The sequence below is a fragment of the Lampris incognitus genome, chromosome 16 (assembly GCF_029633865.1).
Source record: "Lampris incognitus isolate fLamInc1 chromosome 16, fLamInc1.hap2, whole genome shotgun sequence".
Lineage (NCBI taxonomy): Eukaryota > Metazoa > Chordata > Actinopteri > Lampriformes > Lampridae > Lampris > Lampris incognitus.
The window spans coordinates 33,250,013-33,272,351 of NC_079226.1; the positions used below are offsets into that span (position 1 = coordinate 33,250,013).

At 43.0% G+C, this 22,339-nt stretch overlaps 1 protein-coding gene across 1 annotated transcript in view; it reads left to right on the forward strand.

The window, feature by feature from the left end:
• syne2b (spectrin repeat containing, nuclear envelope 2b) overlaps positions 1–22,339 on the forward strand; it is a 268,255-nt gene that overhangs the window by 107,840 nt on the left and 138,076 nt on the right. Inside the window, exons 63-77 of the mRNA XM_056295430.1 lie at positions 253–1,142; positions 2,533–2,781; positions 3,279–3,431; positions 3,842–4,083; positions 4,566–6,633; positions 6,999–7,333; positions 7,606–7,750; positions 7,929–8,129; positions 8,666–8,925; positions 10,282–10,441; positions 15,725–15,880; positions 17,400–17,540; positions 17,828–18,004; positions 19,250–19,387; positions 20,543–20,728. Of these exons, the coding sequence (XP_056151405.1) occupies positions 253–1,142; positions 2,533–2,781; positions 3,279–3,431; positions 3,842–4,083; positions 4,566–6,633; positions 6,999–7,333; positions 7,606–7,750; positions 7,929–8,129; positions 8,666–8,925; positions 10,282–10,441; positions 15,725–15,880; positions 17,400–17,540; positions 17,828–18,004; positions 19,250–19,387; positions 20,543–20,728 (5,501 nt within the window). The remainder of the gene's footprint in view (positions 1–252; positions 1,143–2,532; positions 2,782–3,278; positions 3,432–3,841; positions 4,084–4,565; positions 6,634–6,998; positions 7,334–7,605; positions 7,751–7,928; positions 8,130–8,665; positions 8,926–10,281; positions 10,442–15,724; positions 15,881–17,399; positions 17,541–17,827; positions 18,005–19,249; positions 19,388–20,542; positions 20,729–22,339) is intronic.

The window sequence follows — 22,339 nt, forward strand, 5'->3', positions numbered from 1 at the left end:
CACTCACTTTGGAAACTCTTACACAGCAGATTGAAGTAACAGAGTTCAAGAGTCAGTTAGCTGAGGTCCTTACAGTTGGTCAGCCTCCAGTTAAACAGCATTTCAATATTACAATTGATCCACAAAGCATGGAAACCACAGCAGAGAAGCAAAACACTGTAGAAAAAAGTACTAATGTTTATGGTATTGATGCTGGGAAACCAAGTTCTTACTCTCTGCCATCTAATCAAATCTCCCTCCCTGAAACCCCAGGTGTTGTCCTCTGCCAGGAAAGCCAGCAGCTCTCAGAGAAGAAAGAGACCTCAGTCATTCTAGACACTTCTTTTGCTTTTGTGCAGACAACAGACATATACTCACAGACTGGCAATGAAACTACACACATTATGTCTCCTTCATCAGTCATAGTTGATACCACATTTATCCTAACACCAGGTAAATCAGAAACTGATACTGAACCCCCTCCCAGGTCTGAAACCATAGAATCCCCCAAAGCCAGTCGCAGCCAGGTACGGGAGCAAACCATTACCCAACTGGAGGAGAAAGACCACAGTACAACATCTAAGGCTCAAGCACCTCTGATTCAGCATACTGAAACACCACACAGGCCTGACTACATAGATGAGTTATGGAAGGATGTGCCTGAGACTCAAAAGCGGTATCTGGTACTCGATCTGAATTTGAATACACAAACTAAAACAGGGCAGAATGAAAACACACCTTTTAAAACAGAAATGGAAGACAGGACCGAAATGGACCAGACAAGTACTCAGTGTGAGGCAATGTCAGACAGCACAGTGTCGACTAATGCAGATGGTGAGTTACTGTCAGAGGTGACAGGAGTTCAGCCAAATAAATCGGAGGAGAGGGAAGAAAGGACAGAAGCCCTGTTTGAATCGAATGTGTTCACTAAAATACCAGCAAACAAAGAAACACTTGAAGAAGCTGAAAAGGAGGAAGGGCAGCAGAAGGATCACGAGAAAATGGAAGAGCGTGTGAGGGAGGACGTAAAGGAGGAGCAGCAGCAGGAAGAGATGAAGAAGATAAGGCTCAGTTCAAATAAGGAATCAAAGAAAACACTACTCCCTTCTACCACAGTGCCAACTACTGACCAAGTGAAGCAAGAGAGCACTGACTTCACTCAGGTAAGACCTGGGGACAAGGTCATACAGCTTGCGTGAGTACTACTGCTTATTTTGGACCCATATTCCTCTTGAAGGGTAACTCCTGTGACTTCTTCTCAATTGATAGTCAGTTGTACGGAGGGCGCTGAGAGGCAACTGAGAAAAAATATATATGGTGATCCATTTTCTAAGTCTGATCTAAATTGTCTCTGCTGTGATTATGAATTTAGAATAAGTGAAATAAAAAGGTTTTGCCAGGATAATCTTTCCAAGTTCCTTAATTTCTTTTCATGTTAAACAGATGGGGAAAAAGGGGTCACAAGATTTTTTTTCATATGTACTAATAAACACAGGAGAGAAAACAATTTAGATCAGACTTAGAAAATGGATCAAGAGAATTTTTTTTCTGACTTGCTTCTCAGGGCTTCTGTACAGTTGGTTATTTGGCTTTGGTGTATGTTTACAAACAGATAAATCTGGAATACAGTGCATATTTATGCCATTAGACTTAACAAGGCTTAATGAAAGGAAAACAATAGTTGGTGGACTTCCTACTTTTCTTATGAAAATGCTCTACGGGTGGTGTAAAATGTCCCGGATAAGATGGGTAACACCCTGTGCAAGGGAATTCTTGCTGAAACAAAGATATGTTATTGACAGTGAGAGAGATAAAGAAAGACAGACAAGGGAAGGGTAAAGAGAAAGACAACATGATATTCAGTGGAAAGACATTTAATAAGGAGCTTTATATTGCTTTAGGAAAGTAATATATGGCTTCCATTTATTCATAATCAGCTGTACTTTCTTGCTTGCAGTTGCTCCCTAACAATTCATTAGTTCCGAGAATGACTGGTCAATTGGCCCTTTGAGTTTCTGTAAATCTCTTAGTCAGAATACAGTATATTTAAGGGATTATGAATAGGCAAGGGCGACACGGTGGTGCCGTGGTTAGCGCAGTCGCCTCACAGCAAGATGGTCTGGGGTTCGAACCCTGGGGTTGTCCAACCTTGGGGGGTCATCCCAAGGTCCCCGCCTGCTGCCCAATGACTGCTGAGATAAGCTCCGGCATCCCGTGACCCCGATTGGGATAAGCGGCTTGGATAATGGATGGATGGATGAATAGGCAAAATTTGTAAGTATTAGACACAAACTAAGAACATATTTTTGAGACATCTATACCAGTACAAACACAAATCTCACTGCCCCTGGGTAGGAATATGAGCTTGATGGACCAAGACTCTCTTGTGCATAGACTTTCTTGTGTGTACCCTTTTATATTAGAGAGAAGGGAAAGACTTGTTTTAGGAGGCAGCTCCCGTTTTTTACCAGATCTGTCAAAGTTTTTGAGTTATAAAGTAGCCTAACTTAGCCTACCCTTGTTAATAAGGTTGTTGTTTTTGGGTCCCAACAGCAACAGCTTTGCAGCACAGACAAGCTACCACTTGCAACAAGGGAGGGAGTTCCTGCAGAGAAAGCTTCAGCTGATGGTTCACCAGGTGAAAAAAGTGTACTGAAAGCAACACTTTTCGAGAGAATTGAGACACCTGCTGATAAAGCAAAAGCTGAGTCATTGGAGTTACCAGACAGCCCCACCATAATGGACATCTTCTCAGAGGTCACACTTCTTGGAGGGACTGGACCTAATAGCCTTCTTATTGAGGTATACTCAGAAATCAATAAAAGTCATTAGCATGAAATCTCTGTGGATGTAAAGTGAATAACTGAATTGCTGTTCTCTTTGTTACACGAGGAAGGTGTGTGAAAACAGTTTAGTGTTATTTTATGATAGAGACCAGAAGTGTCCAGTGGATTAGAGAGCAATGGAGCAGGCTTTGGCTATATGACTTTCTGTCTTTTCCTTCCTTCTTATCACTTTCCACTGCATCATAAGAAATACAATTAAAATTGAATGCATTTTGATCGACTATACACCAATGGAGGGCTATATAAAACTTTTTCCAATTACTACACATAGGCTACATTGGACAACAAATGACATTTGGCTTGTGTAGACTACTGATATAATAGTTTCTCTTTTTTTTAACTTTTGTTTTACAAAGATACCCAAAACAAGGCCCAAAATTCATTCAAATTTGGGTCATGACCCATGTGGCGAGTCATCATGCCCTGTAATTTAGATTTCTTTCTTTATTAAAGGGTAAACCACAAGATGTGTCTGAGGCTCTGGATACATCTGTCAGTGATCTAGAGGTTCGTCTGAGCAGGTTGACAGCCAAGATCCTGGCTTGCAAAAACCAACCTGCTAAGCTTAGCCTAACCACCATGGCTGAACAGGTGGAGGAGGCTGAGGTGAGACCTAAACTCATGACAATATGTTTTACACAAGAGGCAGTGGATTTGTGGATTCAGCTAGTTTAGATAGCAGGGTGCTTATAAGAAAGCTGGTAGTGTGTATTACTGACATTGCCTAATGCTGTTGAACTGCCCCACAGCAATGGACATCTAATTTTTGATCTATATGTACAAGCCTGCTCTAAAGATAGCTACTGGAACACTTGTAAACACTAGCCTCAACTATTTTTATACAGCACAACAGGCAGTTGCTTGCCCTAAAGGTTGTATCTGCCTCTGTAAAAATTAACTACACATGTACATTTACCCAGCTAATACAAAAAAGAAAACCTCATAGTAGCACAATGATTAAAGACACCTTTTAGATGTCCTCTTATTCACTATCTATTTGTGTTTGCGGAGTCCAGGAGTGCCAAAAAGCTGCCCAAGCCCAGGTTTCATTGTTCTCACAGACCAGCAGAGCTGATGCTGAGAACGAAGACTCCTTGGAACATGTGGAGGCTCAGTGGAGTGCTGCTATGGAGGATGCTACTGCTGTTCTCCAACAGAAAGAGACCCAGCTTCAGTTGGTGACTAAGTGTGCCAGACAGACCCAAGCAGCCAAGAATACCCTTAAGAGATTAACAGCTAAGCTGGAAGATATCAGACAGTGAGTAGCTATGTTATAGTTTGATGATTATAGTAACAGAACAACAGCATCATTGGCAACAATGCCCCTTTTCCAGATGTTGTGATTGTACAATATAAAAAAATGGGGGAACCAGTTGAAAAGTAAAATCTTATATCACAAGATAGGTCCTGGCTTTTGTTCCAACCAATCAATTGCACACCTGAGTCTTCTAATCAAGGCCCTTAGCACAGACTGTACTACTTTACATGTAGACTCAAATCTAGAACTGCTTGGTTAAAACAAAAGCTTGCACCTACACCAGCTTTTTTTTTTTTTTGGATAAGATTCCCCACCCATTACATCAATTTATTTACTAAATCCCTATTCATCCCTAACTATGTAAAAGTCTTTAGAAAGCTAAAAAAAGATGCACCTTGCAAGAGAAGAATGCAGCTTAATTTTTTTAGGAATAATATTTTTTAAGATTTAAATTAGTTATTCATCCTTTGTTTCCTCCTCAGATCTCCAGAAGAGAGTAGCTGCAAGGAGGCAGAGCGACTGCATTCCTTTTTAAGAGGGATGGAGGAGGACAGGACAGTCCTTGGAGAACTGCTCCTGACCCACACCAAGCTTGGGCCCCATCTGAGCCTATCTGAGAGAGCCATCGCACAGACCCAGCAGAGAGGCCTACAGGAGAGCTGGCAAGGCTTAGACAGAGATGCAGAAAGGACCTTGTACAACGTCAGTACCCATGCCAGGGAGACCAGCTGCCTTCTGTTGGAACTATCAAGCCTTCAGGAATATCTTGATACCATTGGGAAAGACCTTAAAGCCCAATTGTCTACTGCAAGACCATGGACTAGTAAGAAAGCCCAGGAGTTGATGGAGGCAAATGCCAAGGTCGCTGCTGCCCAGCAAAAATACTTGCACCTGCAGCAGGTTTCTGAGGCACTGGGCCACAACTCTCAGTGGGAGAAGGAAGAAAAGGAGATGAAACAGGGGCTTCAGAAGATTAAAGAGAAGCTTTGCCACACAGCAAAACAAATTTCTTCAAAAACCATAAGTAGTAGCAACCCCACCATGGAAAAGATTGTGAAAGTAATGAGTGATGCTCTTGCTTGGGCTAAGCAGACAGAGGTTGACATTGAGGATAGAAGGAAGAGGGTAGCTCTCCTTCCTGAGGATGTCCACCGGCAGATCAAAGACCTAAAGAAGCTGCAGTCAGAGGTGATGACCAAGCAGGGTCAGCTGGAGGCACTAGTGGAAGAAATAACAGAGCTCCTCCCACAACTCAACCAGGTTGAGGAGGTGCCAGTAGTGCGTTCTTCACTGGCTACCTTGGAAGAGCTCTCCAGCTCCACTGCTGAGAACCTTGCCAAAACTGTGAGAGAGATGGAGTCAGGCCTGCAAACTAGAGAGAAAATGTCAGAGCAGATTGCTGACTTAGACTCCTGGGTTGCTGCTCAGCTGCTCAAGAATTCGACCAGGAAGGTGGAGGGTGATGTCCAGAGCCCTGCTGAACTAGATCGCTTGGCTCGTCAGATCCAGGGGACGCTTTCTGAGGTGGAGAAACAGGCTGCAGTCTGTGAGGCTCTTCTAATGAAAAGCAGAGACATTTCTTCTGAGCTCAGCATTGCAGAGAACTGCCTACTGTATGACAAGCTCATCCACCTCCAGGAAGTTATTAGAGGCATCAGCAGCCATCAGAAAGCCAACAAACAGGAGCTTGAAAAACTCATCCAAACCCAAGACTCATCCAGGCAAAAGTTGACTGATGTGGAGAAAAGCCTAAGACAGATGCTGGTAGACCTGAACAGATGCAGGTTCCCTGTCACCAAAGAATCTCTTCATGCTATAGAACCTTTCAAGTACATGATCCTGGAGCATAAGAGTAAGGTGGATCTGCTCCAGGCGTGCATCCCCCAGGACAAGACCAAAGAAATGCTCAATGTCATTTCTGAAATTCATGGGAAAATGGTTGCCCTGGATTTGAAATCCACAAATCACGAAAGGTACCTCAATTTGAAACAGCGCATAGAGGACCTCAGGAAGAATGTGGGGGAGCAAGTCCATCAGACCAAAGAGCAGAGCAGAAGTGTAGAGGAGAGATACAAGATCTGCCAGAGCTTCCTTGCCCAATTCCCTTTGATGAAGGGGCTATGTGAAGAAGCTGTTGATGAGCTACAGAGTATCTCCACGGACCTATATCCCTCACAGCTGTCTGCTGAACGACAGAGACTCAAGCAGAACATGGAGAGCCTTAACACCTGGGAGATGGCAGTTCAAAACAACCTCAGTATTATTGAATGGGGAGCACTGAAATTGATGGACCTTGAGTCAGAACAGAAGTCCTTGCCAGCCTTTCTCAAGGAGACCTGTTGGTGGTTACAAGAGCACTCCATGCTGGAACCAAAGCAGGCAGCCATCGACAAGGAGTATCAGAGGATTTCTTCCTTAAAAAAGAGTGTAGAAGCCAGAGTGAGAGCATTGGAGGTTCTGGAGCAGAAAAAAGGAAAGGGAAATGAAAATAAATCTCAGGATCTCCTTAACTTGAAGAATATAATCCTAAATGAATGTGACTCTCGAATGGTAAGTTGCATCACTTTGTTTTGTTTTACTGAAAACTGGCATGCGGAGTGCTGGCATTGATCAAATAGGATATATATATATAGTGAATACATTTAGTTTGGGTTTGTTTTGGCCTATCGAGGTGCTAGATGGATGGGATTAGCTGCTCTACTTGCATCTAAATAGACTTGATGCTGCAAACCTCATCCATCTTGTCCACTATACAGGTTAAAACAATTGCTAAGATTTTTTTTTCAAATACTATTTGACTTAAGTATGATATATTTGAATACTGATGTACATATGTATTTGATTTTTATCGAGTGGCTACAAATACATCGTGTAATTCATGTTGTCTATTTGTTAATACTAAAATTTTATTTTAGGATAATATTTCCAAGGCAAAGGAGTCTTTGAGGAACTACATTTCTGCTGTCAAATGTGTAGTTCATTTCCTGAGGGATGCTGATGCTTCTGTACTGCCACATCATGGCTCTTTTGGAATATGCTCTGAAAGGCTGGAGGAGACCCAACTGGCCTTAGCTTCACTTGAACAGGACTTTCAAACACATGTGGACTACCTCCAGAGCCAGGCTCCTGAGCACCCTTACTTCTCCTGCCGGGATATTGAGTGTCTCCAGGATAACGTTCTGAGCCATCTCCTGGTGAGGATGTCCACCATCCAGGCACAGGCCCATATCAGATTGGAGTGTTTCAGCAGGTACAAGACTTTTGCAATCATTTGAATAATCAGTCTGAGTCAACCAATATCAGATACAATAAATTTCCATGGAATTCCTCTCAGGAACATCACATACCCTGCAACTGAACAGGGTAAGGTAAACAATATACTGTACAATAGATTATGGGTTTTACTATAGAAAGAGGCAGTCAGCTTTTATTCATTAGGTGAATACAATAGGATGGGATAGCTCAGACAGAAAAGCCAAAGGGTTTTTTTTCCCCTGGACATTATAGTGATTTGTCTTTCAGGTGTGCTGAAAATTACAGAAAATATAAGACATGCATGGAAGAGATCAACCAGTGTGTGACGAGCACTCAGGACATTCTCTCACATTGCATCTCTCACAAAGTCACCTCTCTCACTGACTGCACCAACCAGCAAGTTCTGCTAAAGGTAGTTATAAAACTGGTCCTCCTCAGTGTTGCCGCCTTCTTTCTTGCCTTCTCAAACATTATCAGAAAAATGAGATACAGCACAAAAATCAGAATTTACACATAGGTGATATATGTTGTGTACCGAGCCTTGATCATCAAAACCCTGTTTTACTGACATCTCTCTGGCTCTCGTGGAGGCTTTGTCTGAAGAGGTAGAGTCCCTTTGGAGGCGTCTGGACAAGATGCAGGAATGGTGCCCTGAGCAGAGTTGTCGGGTAGCCAGGGAGACCACCATGACCACTCTTTGGAAACAGGTATCCAGGCTTCACCGCTGCACAATGGAGCTGACCAACCTCTCCAAACAGAGGATGGTGGAATGGCAAAATATCACAAATAGTGTGAGTAAAACCCAGTAAACAAAACCAAAAAAAATGTTCATGGACATTCTGTTTCTGATCGTGTATTTTAGTCTCACTGTCCCATTTTTCTTGACACAAAGTTTGTCAGTGGAGTGTATTAAAACCACCAGATATAGAGCAAGACTGTTTGATTTGTTTTCGGTGCAGTTTTGAATGTTCCAAGACATTTCTTGAAATAAATTATGATAATAAGGAAGATCACCAGTATGAACATGCAGAGTTTACTTATGCAGTTTTAGCATGTACAGATATGCTACAGGGAAATAAAGTGGAATAGTTGCTCATTACCACATCTTTTATAATCATGGCCACAGTACCAGTGCATATTCTTATCATTGTTATAGCCACAAGCTTGATGCAATTACACACTGCAATATGCAGTCTTCTAAAATAAGCTCCTAGCAGCTCTACCTTAATAGCAATCATACCATGTAGCTCACTTTTGAGACTAATTGAAAAATGTTGGCCTTGCAAATTATGTTGACATGCATTACCTGCCTGATCCTGTCTCTCAGGTGAAGAAGGCCTCCATTGTCCTAGAGCAGATGGAGGCTGAGCTACCTGATGACTCCAGGGAGAAGGCTACATCTGATGAGCTTCAGGACCTCCTGCAGTACTGGGACCATTATCAGGATCGGCTGGATTGTGAGCACCGGGCCTTGTCCGCCCTGGAGCTGCGTATTGCCAGAATCCTGGGGGTCCCAGCCCACCTGGAACAGGCTCCTCCCACTCCACTTTGCCAGAAGCTGCAGGCCATGCAAGGCCAATACAGAGGGTAACACCTGATTTAGTTTGCTATTCACTGCTTTATTTGTACCATTTTCACGGAGGACTTTGAATTGACAAACTCTCAAACTTAAAATAAGTCTTTAGAATATGGGCTTTGGAGCATCATTCATTTCGAAATACTTCAAAGGCCATCTCCAATTGCCATTTGGTGTAGCCTTTTTTTTCTGCCATGAAGGGCTTTAGGTAGTGAAATAAATAATACATTTCCTTTGTGCATATATCAAATCAAATCAATTTTATTTGTATAGCCCAATATCACAAATTACAAATTTGCCTCAGTGGGCTTATATCAGTAACTTTGACCCATACTACCTTATGAAACAAATAGCGTGGCATTATGCAATGTAAAAATATCCATCCATGCAACATTTAACCTACCATAAAGTTTGCTAATAGATTGTGTTAATTTCCCAATATTGAGATGCACATCTTTTTCAATATTACATTTTAAAGTGTATTAAGATTAAAGCTGTGAGGGTAGTGTTATTTTTCACGGACGCTTTTCAAACCAGAAAAAGAAAACAACAAAGACTTAATCATCCAGAAGCCCTTTGTTGTTATGCATGGATAAGCATTCAAGGAAAAGTGGGTTGAATGTTGCTGCAGTTCCTCTGTTGAGAAAACATGTGAGTGAACATGTATAGGGGCTTCAAAAGCACTCAGTTATTGAACCTAAAGCACTTTAAATAACATGAGTCTGTTTACTAAAAGTTTACTTGTGGATGTCGCTCTTAATGCATGCTATCATTTTATGGATTTAAGGTAAGCGAATACAATTTCTGAAAATTGTCCAAGTATGTATTTTTGTTTTCCTGTTTTTGCCGTTTCATTGAAAGGTGATTAAAGGTTGTTTGAAGCCATATTAAATATTACTGACAGGAGGTATGTAGTCATACCTTGCTTCAATCGGACTATCAGATGAGTAAATGTTGATACATGTTTAATGTTTCATTAATATATCAATAGAAACAAAGTGAACATGTTACAATTTTGATGGTAGTAATCAAGTTAAGAGTTATGTGAATACATCCAACATGCGAATGGAAAACAGAGCAATTAAATGAAAATGTTCAATTAAAGTTTTTTGATCTTCTCTGCAGTATCTGACAAGAGTTTACGTACGTTGTACTACTGAGTGAAATAGAGTAGCTTTCCTTGTTAAACTGTTCCCTCCTTATGTTTATGGGACAGATTAACTGTATGCATTTTAGACTCATGAATAGAACACAAACATAAAGTCTAAGGTGATGGATGAAAAAATCCATCACCCCTTTTTTTCTACTGTTTCTACAACTTGTTGAACATTTTTTATGTATTTGTGTGTGTGTGTGTCTGTCCATAGCCTAAAGAAGAGGAGCACAGAGGCTCGGGAGGCTGCCAGGCTGGAGGTGGAGGAGAGGGATAAGGCTCGGGAGGAGCTGCAGGGGGTCCAGGTTTGGTTGGAGGCTGCAGACAGTCTGCTGTCAGAGCTGGAGCAATGCCCCAGTACAGAGGAGCTCCAGGTGGGTCACACTGGACTCTTGAAAGGTGTCTGTGAATGTTCTCATTCATCCAGGTCATGGTTATCCAAAGGAATTGAATCGAGTGCAACTAGACTTGGTATATATCCGTGATATATACCTTGGTATATATACGGATATATACCAAGTCCAGTTGCACTTGATTCAGTTCCTTCGGATACTCTTGAAAGGTGTTTCTGAGCCCATTTCACAACCAACCGTCTATTTGCTTTGGACTTATTCTGGATGTGAGTGGATATGCTGTGCTTTTTCATTTAGACATTGGTTCTGTTACAGTTCACACTGCAAAATGTCAAGGGAGTACTATAATTTATTTACTTATTAGATTTTTCTCCCCAATTGCACCTGTCCAATTACCCCACTCTTCCGAGCCGTCCTGGTCACTGCTCCACCCCCTCTGCCAATCTGGGGAGGACTGCCGACTACCACATGCCTCCTCCGATACATGTGGAGTCACCAGCCGCTTCTTTTCACCTGACAGTGAGGAGTTTCACCAGGGGGACGTAGCGCATGGGAGGATCACGCTATTCCCCCCAGTTCCACCTCCCCTCTCAGGTGCCACACAGCAAAACAAATTTCTTCAAAAACCATAAGGTGGTACTGCAGTGACCAGGGCATGACATACCCACATCCGGCTTCCCACCCACAGACACGGCCAACTGGGACGCCCGACCAAGCTGGAGATAACACGGGGATTTAAACTGGCGATCCCTGTGTTGGTAGACAACGGAATAGACCGCCACGGTACCCAGACACCCTGGAGTGATATAATTTTAATAGAAACCACTTGGGAGCGGCGGTTTCAATTCAATTCAATTATCGGTTTTCTTTTACGACAGGATAAACAAACATCGAGAATCAGCATCAGCTGCATTTGTGGTTTATTGCATTTGTTGTCATTCTTAAGTCTTAGACTACAGGGTGGGTCCAAGAAAGGGCCATTACTTGAGTAACAATCATGGGCGGCACGGGGGCCCAGTGGTTCGTGCTGTCACCTCACAGCAAGAAGGTCCTGGGTTCGAACCCTTGGAGAGTCCAACCTTGGGGGGGTCATCCCAGGTCATCCTCTGTGTGGAGTTTGCATGTTCTCCCTGTGTCTGCTTTGGGTTTTCTCCGGGTGCTCCGATTTCCCCCACCATCAAAAAAACATGCATGCTAGGGTTAATACTCCTGTCTGTGCCCCTGACCAAGGCAATGGAAAGAAGAACTGGAGTTGGTCCCCAGGTGCAGCATGAAGGCGGCAGCCCACCATTCCTAGCCACACAGATCACAGCTAGGATGGGTTAATTTGCAGTAACTGAATTTCCCCAAAGGAATTAATAAAGGAGGGCAGCATGGTGGCGCAGTGGTTAGCACGGTCACCTCACAGCAAGAAGGTCTTGGGTTCGAGCCCCGGGGTAGTCCAACCTTGGTGGGTCATCCTGGGTTGTCCTCTGTGTGGAGTTTGTATGTTCTCCCTGTGTCTGTGTGGGTTTCCTCCAGGGGCTCTGGTTTCCTCCCACAGTCCAAAGACATGTAAGTCAGGTGAATCAGCCGTACTAAATTGTCCCTAGGTATGTATATGTGTGTGTCGACCCTGTGATGGCCTGGCGGCCTGTCCAGGGTGTCTCCCCGCCTGCCGCCCAATGACTGCTGGAATAGGCTCCAGCATCCCCGCGACCCTGAGAGCTGGATAAGCGGTTAAGATAATGGGTGGATGGGTTAATAAAGAAAAGTTAATATTAATGATTACAATTGCAATAGAAATTATTTATTTCCAAAAAAAATACAAGCATATCCCTGAATATACTCAGTTATCACACTATTCCAGGATGTTTTTCCGTTGTGATATTTTTGGGATACAGCATAGTAAAGACTATTGGGACAGGAGCCCACCTCTCACTCTTTATTCTCCTCTGACATACGTATGGATAATCCAAATCCAAATTAACCAAATTTATTTCACCTCTTATCTAAAGCAACGCGAACTAAGCGGCAACACACTAAGGTACCTAGTGTGCTTTTGTAAGCCTAAAAAAAGTCAAGTTAATTTCAAACATCAGGACAAATCGGAAACTTCAATGCACCATAATTCAGTCAGGGACACGTGTAATGAAAAAAAAAACCCTGCATGAAGTTAACACGGTGCTCCTTATGCACACTGGCTCCTTTTGGGTGTTAAAAGAGGGCTTTGTGGGACTTTTTTTTTTTTTAGCAACCAACAATTTAGTGTAACTGAATTCTTTTATTAGCTCTCAAGACGATTGGGATACGCATGGTTAGATGAAGAAGACCAGAGGACGTGGAGGCTGAACGGCAGAACAGTTCCCTGAATGTCAGAGGGCCACCGATGTAAACTCCGGGAATAAATTTGGTTTGCACCAGCAACAAAATGATTATTCCTCTCAAGCAAAAAGAAGAGAAAAAGCTTGCGGAAAACAAAAACTTTCTGTTGACGGCAACTTGAATTATACTATGGAAACCTGCCACCATCCATTTGGTACAATCACAATTATGATTGGCAAAACACTCACATTTCACCTTGTCACTGATGTTTAATGTTGTAAACTGACCATCATTACATCTTACCCAGTGCTGCATTATGAGTTTTTGTCCCCTGCTCAGTGATTCGTAAATAATGGATCTCTAATGAGAGACGGCGTTCTCATCTTCCCAGCAGCAAACACAAAGACCCAATTGTACCCGCCGCCACCGACATCAGACTCATCTTCATCGCTACTGTCGTAAACAGTCCACCAGCACTCTCCTGTGAACACCAATGGAAACCTTGAATGCAAACACATGACATTCAGTATTCTGACATTATGACGAAGTTCATATTACAAACACAAATTATATGTTTGCACATTTTACAAACGGTTTTTACATTATGAATAAAATAAAAAGCATGATCAACAACAGCCACATTGTAAACAATTATGACATAGTTAAAACCGTTAATGATGTTGCCAACAAGCAGCCCAGGGACCAAATTACTAAATTTAGAGCACACTTGGGTTTATTGTCCTGATGGGAGACTGAGTCTCCACCGTGTAGGACAGAGTCACATTGTAAATTCATATGATTCCGATGGCGTCTCTCCAGCGATGTGGTCAGGTGATTAATTTTCTTGCTCACGGCTTAACAGGACACATGACGAGTTGATGAACTTATTAATTCTGTTTTCATAAAAATTTTCAAGTGAATTTAAGGTAAACTTTTGAAAATTAAAAAACAAAACAAAACTGATTCCCAATTCCCAATCTTGGTCCTCAGGACTCCCCAGCTATGCTGGTTTTCTGTTCTGCCATGTTTTCCAGCCGTCTAGTCGAGGTTTTGGGAAAGAGGGAAACCTGACCAACAGATAGCAGCAGTACAGAGCCTGAGCATCTGAACTGGGAACCATTGCCTTATACGCAGGATCGAGTCATCAAAACATTTAAGAGAAAGACTGAGAGAAAATTTAACAAGGGTCTTGTTGCAGTGGAGAAATACAAAATGTCCTTTTCATCACTTTTTATGGCAATCGATTGATCAACATGTCAATAATTCCTACTCAAACAAGTTTAAAGTCCCGTGCAAGATTTCTGTTGCAAAATTGCAAACAGGATAGCTGCAACTACCTCCACTGTACCTGAAGCGTGCTTTCTCTTTCTTTCTTGCTCTCTCTCTCCCGCTCTATTTCTCTCTCGCTCTCCCTCTCACTATTTCTATTTCTCTCTCTCCCTCTTTATTTCTTTCTCTCACAAACACATTCACAAAACTTTAAAGTTGTGAATAAGAAAAAATAAACATGCATGAAATTGGCCAACACATAATACTGTCACAAATACGTAACAATATCAACCAAATAATTTCAGTCCATCCACTGTTACCAATGGACAGACTGGTACAGAGTGCATTTTCAGCAGCGTGCTCAATGGAGAGCATTTGCCTCTCTGACAATATTCCCAAATTCAATCACACTTTGGTCCCGTGGCTAAATAAAATTACATTTTGCAGTTAGGGCTCCTGGCACAAACAGTTTAACAGCCTGATTTGAACAACGCAGAGTTTCGGGAAAGCGCAGCCCTGCGGTGTGGAATTGAGCGAGAGAGGCTGTTGACTGTGCAGTAAACAAGCACTTACGCTGAATGTAACCGTTGCGTTGGCTTAATGCCCGGAGACAGTTTGGTGTATGGGTTATCCAACCTGCCACCCCTGAACATTGTGTAGCCTTTGTCCAAAAACCTGAGCGGCAGCCAACACCTTCCTGCCCCTCTTTCCCCTGTTGTCTCCACCCGCTCCCACCCCTGGAAGAGGGTCTACGGTACTGAAAACCCCTACCCCGTCCTCTGCTATGCCAGACACCTTTTGTTCTACTGTAAGTGGATCTTCCAGGTGGCCTCTGTGGCCAAGACTGGTGTCTCTTCATCGACATGCACATGCACACTCTTATATACTCACTGTGCCCCTGCTCTCTTATGTATGCACTTCAATGAATGCTCTCTCCATCCCCCCTCTCGTTTTCTTTCTTTCTCTCTTTCACACACACACACATGCGTGCGCGCGCGCACACACACACACACACACACACACACACAGACACTCACGCAGTTCCCATGGTGATTACTAGATGTACCTCCCTCTTTCACCGAGCATCGGACACTTTGAGACCCAGGTAGTCCTCTCTGTGTTACCTTTTCTCTTCTAGTTTTGTCATCATCGAGAGTATCTTCATCCTTTCGCATCTTTATTTTACAGATTATGACAGAAAAATATTTTGAGCTCTCGTTGTCTGTCAAGTGGGTGACAGGTGAAGGGGGCTCATTCCAGCTATTGTGGGCATGAAAGGCTTGAAGAGGTAGTTTCTTTTTTAGTGAAGGCTGGAGAGAGAGAGAGAGAGAGAGAGAGGGGTCTGGCTCTGGTTTACAAGCACTGAGAAAGCTTATGAGCAGTTTGAGCGGTAAGAGCTGTCCAGTCGCTGATTATGTTAGTTTCTGTTAGTGACCATTACTGCATTTGGCTTGGTGAGAGGATTAAACAAAAATCGCTAGAATGAACATTAAGTTGAAGATGGGATATCATTCAACTTACCTTAAGGTGTATGCTTGCAAGGCAGCAACATTAGAAAGAACGCAGCCATCTGTACTTTCTAACAACGGAATAATCAACTGTCATCATTATTGTAATCATTTTCTCTACATATAACTCATTTTTTCTGCTTTGTTCCTCTTTCTCTTTCACTCACACCCAAAAACTCCCTTCCTCACCATTTTTTTTTCTCTTCTCTCTCGTTGGCTGCAGGAGGTCCACAGCCAGCTGTGTACCCAGAAGGCTGTTCTGCATCGCATCATGGAGCGCTTGAGGATGAAGTACACCGACATGTATACCCTGGTCCCTGTTGAAATCGAGAGCTTACTACAGGAAGTCACACAGTCTCTGCAGGAAGTGGAGGAAAAGGTACGGTGGACAATAATAGTCAACCATCCTGATTCAAACCTTTAAGAGTCACAATTTACTGGGAAGGTTTTGTTGAGGCTAATTGATTGTTTAGAGTAGCCCCTTACAGATCTCAATGGCTTGACGTTTTTAGTTTGGATATATTGGGTTATATATTATTGAATATGTTGGGATATATGTTGTTGTAGTATATATATGTTGGATATGTTAGGATATATTACTCTTAGAGCAGGATAAGCAGTTTTGATAATGGATGGATGGATATTAGGTTTGAACCAGCAAGAGTCAAAGTGAAGTGGTATTACTCCTGAAAAGATTATTTACAGCGTAAAGCCGGGACCAGACTACAAGATGTTTTTGTCTTTCACGATGGTCAGCATGTCAGATTAGCCAATCACATAGCCATAAATTATTGCCGTGTCTTGGCCGGGAGACTGGCAACACTAAAAGTATGACCCGACCAACCATCGTATGCTGCCTTTCACGATCTTCAGCTCATAAATCATTGGGGAGGAGGGTCAAGAAATTATCAACCATGGCTACAGAAACGCTATCTGTGATACTGGCGGTCTTGTGTTCCGAAACGAAAGATAAAAGAGAAAAAACGATTGTGGACGCTGTTGCGGCTAGTGCTACAGGGTAACAGCAGCATCGCTTTCTCTTCGCCATGTTTGCATATTTGCGCCAGAGAGCATTCTGTCATCCTATTGGTCAATGTCAAGGAACACGTGGTAGGAGATGTCAGACTAGGCGGGAAAATACAAAAAATTCTGACATGTTAGACTTTTCGTTGGAGTGTCGTGGGGCGTCCCTGATGCCACATCGCTGTTCTTCGATTAAGTTACATTACACAGCGTAAAGACGCCCGTCCGTCGTTCCCGACTTCGTTATATTTATTAAATTATTCTCCATTCATTTGCCTTTAACTGTGTAAAACTGGACATTTGGACAACCAGTGGAAAAGATAATGGATGGATGGAAAAGAACATAACCATCCAAAGCAACTGGGGGTGGTGGTGTGGGTTGGGAATCAAGAGACTCTTGTTTTGTTTTGTGTTTGTATTGTAATTTCTTTCTGGTCATTTTTGTTTTATCTTTCTTTTATATTTTGGATTCGATATTCTAACTACAATGTGATACACATTTATTTTCTGGGTCTCTACAGTTTACATAAGGAAAAGTTGATTCAAGAATCTGCTATATGATTTGCAACTTATTCAAATAAACAAATGTTTAAAGAAAACTAAAAGTTAAGTTATAATCTGAATGACAGGTGAATGTGAAATTAACTCAAATTCAAGGGCTGGATGAATTTGTTTCCGTAAAGATGAGCAATTGCTCTGATATTTATCACAAACAACAAACTTTATAGTGTGACTATAAAAGATAAAGCAACAGGCTATACAAAGTGTAGCACTGACATACTTTTCATTTCACGGGGCAGAAATGGATAGTACCTCTTTTCTTGGGAGAGGCTACTGCATTTTATTTCATGTATTGTTCTTGCTGGCCCCTGCAGGTTGGCGAGGAGGTGGAGAGGAGTGGTCCCATACACAGGCTCGGTGCCAAACTGTCTGAGATTAAGGCTGGCTTGGGGTCAGTCCAGGAAAAAATTGAAAAGAGAAGTTCCAGTGTGGCAGAAGCAGAAAGCACTCAGAAAGTGAGTCATGATACGGAAGCCGACTAACCTGGCTGAAAATCTCCTTTTCATTACATTTCCTCTTTGTGGCTGAATTAGATTTAAAAGGTGAAAACTTTCAGCCGGATTTGCTCGGCTTTCCTATTGCTTTTGAAGAACAGTTGTGTAAGCCGTGTGTGTGTGTATATGTGTGTACATGCATGTGTGTACACACCTGTGTGTCTCTGTCTGTGTACCCCTGTCTTCCTTGCCGGCTGCTTGTGTACCTCTGTTGTATGCTCACACACACACTTCCGTCCGTTGTGCAGCATGTGTGGGACGAGCTGGATGTATGGCACTCCCGCATGGCGGCATTAGAGGTGGAGGTGCAGGACTTAGAGAAGCCAGAGGAGGCACAAGTCCTCACTGAAAGACTGGCAGAGGTCCAGCAGCTCCACTCCCACCTGGCCAAGCAGGCCGAGCAGAGGACCACTCTCCTCAGCAAGGTCAGAATAACCCCCCCACTCCCCATCGGCCTGCTCTTTCAGCTCCGCAACTGCCTCCTTAGAATTTAGAGGACACGTTTCCAAAGTGACTTGAATTCAGATGAGAACGGCATCAATTCAGACTCCATTCTCAAGTGCCAGTCCTCTTAGGTCCCTCTGCCTAACTCGTTATACAGAACACAGACTGACGTTGTGAAAGCATCAGATTTCGCAGCATAAAGATTATTGTGAAGTTAATTGCCTGCTTTGAGTCTGGATTACTACGATATAAGCAACCATACATAGTACTCAGTCTATAGATCAAGTAACAAAGTTGATAACCCTTAAATGTAATGCCTTTTAAATCAAATTCCTATTTAAATCTATTTCAAGTGTGGTTAAGCAGAATTGAATACACTTTTCTGATGTTCAAGCATACAGAATGTGCCCAATAGCAATTTTTTAAGTACTAAAGGACCAAGTTACATTGACTATTCATGTTTTACCACTTTGGGGATTGCTTGTCAAATTTGGATTGCAGTGTATTTAGAGTATGCACAGCCTCCAAGGTAATGGTTGGTGATATTGAGTTAACAGCAACAGTGAAATGAAGGGCCTTAGAAGGCTGTTACCTGAGAGTGTGGCCTGCATGGCTTCAGCTATGTAATATCAAATTCTACTTCCACTGTTCAGGGATAAATACAAAAAAGACGCTGTGACAGAACTAGTTTTCATTGTCGTTCTTGTATTTTTGGAACTCAAGTAGAACAAAGCTTTGATAAAATGTAAGTATTGATGTTTTAAATATTTAATTAGTTGTCAGTTGATGTTGTTTATCATTAATATTTGCTTCTCTGGACTTGTCAGTAAAGAGTAAGATGGTATCATTAATAATGCCCATATAGCACTGCCCCAAACGTTAACCAACTCAGCTAACAAATCAGAATATATGCCCCCTCTCTTTGGTCATTTATGTGAATTTTGCTACACCAAGTGGTAATTTTTCTCCGAAGCGTCTCTGGGCATCAGATTGAAATTTCATTTTAAAAGATATTTTAATTTGTCCCCCCCAGCTCTTCTCCTGTATAAGCTGTCATTGTCCTTTCATGGTTTAGGACTGCTGGTGTAAGATATAAGTCATTCAAGAAAGAGCAACTAAAAAATATGCAGTATTTTACATGTAATTGATGTTTATGTATGATCCTATCTTGGTGTGTGGTGCCTGAAAATGGTCTATTTGTGATATGTCATTCATGGTGTGGACAGATCCATACATGGCTTCAACAGCACCAGGAGATGATTAACAGCTCCATAAGCTGGATGGCCGAGGCGCAGTCCTGGCTCACCGCCCCCTGCACCTACACCACTGCTAAATGTCTGACCAGCCATGTCAACGCACTGCAGGTCTGTAAACTTTGGCCTGTACAAAGCTACAGTGTATTACTGTATCTTCTGCTAACACACATTACATCATAATATAGTGTGCTACAACATTATACTGTACAATGCTGTACTTTATAGTGGAATATAGTATATTCCACCATACTGTACTTTGTTTTAAAATGATGTCATTTACAATACTATTATATACTATACTGTGTTATACCATTCTATTCCATACTGTCCTATACTATATTGAATGGGTAGCATGGTGGCCCAGTGGTTAGCGCTGTCGCCTCACAGCAAGAAGGTCCTGGGTTCGAACCCCAGGGTTGTCCAACCTTGGGGGTCATCCCAGGTCATCCTCTGTGTAGAGTTTGCATGTTCTCTCTGTGTCTATGGTGGGTTTCCCCAGGTGCTCCGGTGTCACCCACCATCAAAAAAACATGCGTGTTAGGGATTATACTCCTGTGTGCCCCTGACCAAGGCATAACAAGACAAACTGGAGTTGGTCCCTGGATGCGACATGGCGGCTGCCCACTGCTCCTAGCTACACAGCTAGGATGGGTTAAATACAGAGCATAATTTCCCTACGGGGAGCATTAAAGTATATCAAAATAAAAATCAAAAAATAGTATAAATGCTACACTATCCTCACAACTCCTAAGTCCCAATGTGTACCAAATGTTTCATACTCTATATTTGATGGGAAAATGTTCTTTTCTTATGGAGGACTTGTGTGGCCTTCAGCAGATGCTTATCCATTTTCACTGCAGCTTGTGTTTGATGTCCAGGAGCATTTAAAACTCATATTCAGCTTTCACATACATACCTAAATACTTGAACCAAAGGTTTTGCCAGTGAATACTAGAATAGCGCGTCCCCAGGGCCTTGATTTATCTTGATGTTGAGGCTATGGCATAATATGGTATAAGACAATTTATTATCCCAGGACCAGTTCTTTTTCAAGGACAGAACAGAAAAGAGTGTTTGCCTTGTGTACAGTGTATTTCACACAAAAGTGCGCTACACATTCAAAGATTCACAACATGAACAGCTAAATGAGTGGTCGGATCAGTCAAGTAGTGGATAGAGCAGAGAAGAATCGAACAGTGAGGCGACCCTTTTGTTTATCTGTCATTAAACTTCGATTGAGATTTCCTTTTGTCTTCGTTGCAGTTGGTGTTGGATGATTCACAGCAGATACGGATCACCCTGCAGAGTTTCAGTGCGGTCCTGAAGGACATGTCGCAGGTTTGTGACATCACTTCCCTCCAGGAGCAGCTGACCGAGGCTGACCACCAAGTGGCCGCCATTCAGAAGAGTTTTGTGGCTCCACTGTCTCAACTTGAGCATGCTGCCACTGTGAGTCCCACAAAATCTCACTTTCCGTCCTTCTGTTATTCCCTTTTTTTTTTTTGTCTTCTATTCCTTGATGTTTTAGGGCTCTAGTTTCCGGATCATAGCACAGTCGAAGGTGCTGGTGCTAGTTCACGGCACAAGTCAATCTAAGGTGTGGCCAATACTTTTTTTGCTAATTTCGGGACATACTGTGCTCTTGGTAATCAGGTGCAATGGAAGCGCAGCTATAAAAGGGTTGGATTAGAAGGAATAAATTATCAGTAGGAGTGGTGGTGGGGTGTCTTCACTTACAGCCAATCAAATCAGTTCCTCTCATTCCCTTTAAAAGCAGCGCGCTCTCTGTCATGGTGAACTGCCAATTTCATAATGGACAGCAGAAGTCCAGACTGGCTAAGGCAGAAAAGCTTCTCCCGGGAGGAAACTGATGTCCTTGTTCAGGAGGTGCAGTCACCAAGTGCGCATACAACAGACGTGTTAATGTTAATTCAACGCGTCTGGGTTTGTGTCTTCGTCTGATGGCTGAGAGAGCTGGCACTGGATCGGCTGGGAGAGCTTGGTCTGCTGCGTTCTGTGGGCCCGGGGACTGCGGCCCTGCCCGAAGAGGAAACAGAGGGTGGTCTGACAAGACGTGGAAGCGGGGCAGGCTAAGCTAACTGCTAGCCCATGCAGACCGCCAGTTCCGATCACACTGAGGGCAGTCTGGTGGTGGCCTCACCTAGCGTTGACTGTTTTTGGTGTCATGTGGAGTGCGAGGAGGTGTGTTGAAGGTGTCTGGCTGGGAGAGCTGACGTTGGATCGGCTGGGGAAGCCTGGTCTGCTGTCTCCGGTGGGCCTAAGGACCACAGCCCTGACCGGAGCTGCCCCCGAAGAGAAAACACCAAGTGCGTTCTGACAGGACGCGGAGGCGAGGCAGGCTAGGCTAACTGCTAGCCCATGCAGGCGGTAGTTCTAACAGTCATCCTGGCTGGCGTTCACTCTCTTGGACAGTGATTTTTTTAAAGAAATTTTTTTTGAATATGTTAGATATATGTTTTTGAAGGGTTTTTTTTTTGTTTTTGTAGTTTGGATATATTTGTTCTTGTAGGTTTTGGCTATGTCTTTGTGTTGCACTGCTATGGGCTTGGGGAAATTATATTTCATTTCATTTTATGTACACAAGTACATGAAATGAAATGACAAATAAATGTTCCTGAGTCCTGGAATTCCAATGTGACATGAGACAACACACAAACATGATTATTTGACAGGATACTGTTTAAAGTGTCTTTGTTCCCACCAGCATCTTTCTCTCTCTTTCTCGGGTGGCATGGTGGCCCAGTGGTTAGCACTGTTGCCTCACAGCAAGAAGGCCCCGGTTTCGAACCCCAGGCCATCCCAGGTCCTTTCTGTGTGGAGTTTGCATGTTCTCCCCGTGTCTGCGTGGGTTTCCTCCGGGTGCTCCGGTTTCTTCCCACCATCAAAAAGACATGCATGTAGGGGCGTCCGGGTGGCGTGGTGGTCTATTCCATTGCCTACCAACATGGGGATCTCCATTTCGAATCCCCGTATTACCCCTGGCTTGGTCGGGCGTCCCTACAGACGCAATTGGCCGTGCCTGTGGGTAGGAAGCTGGAT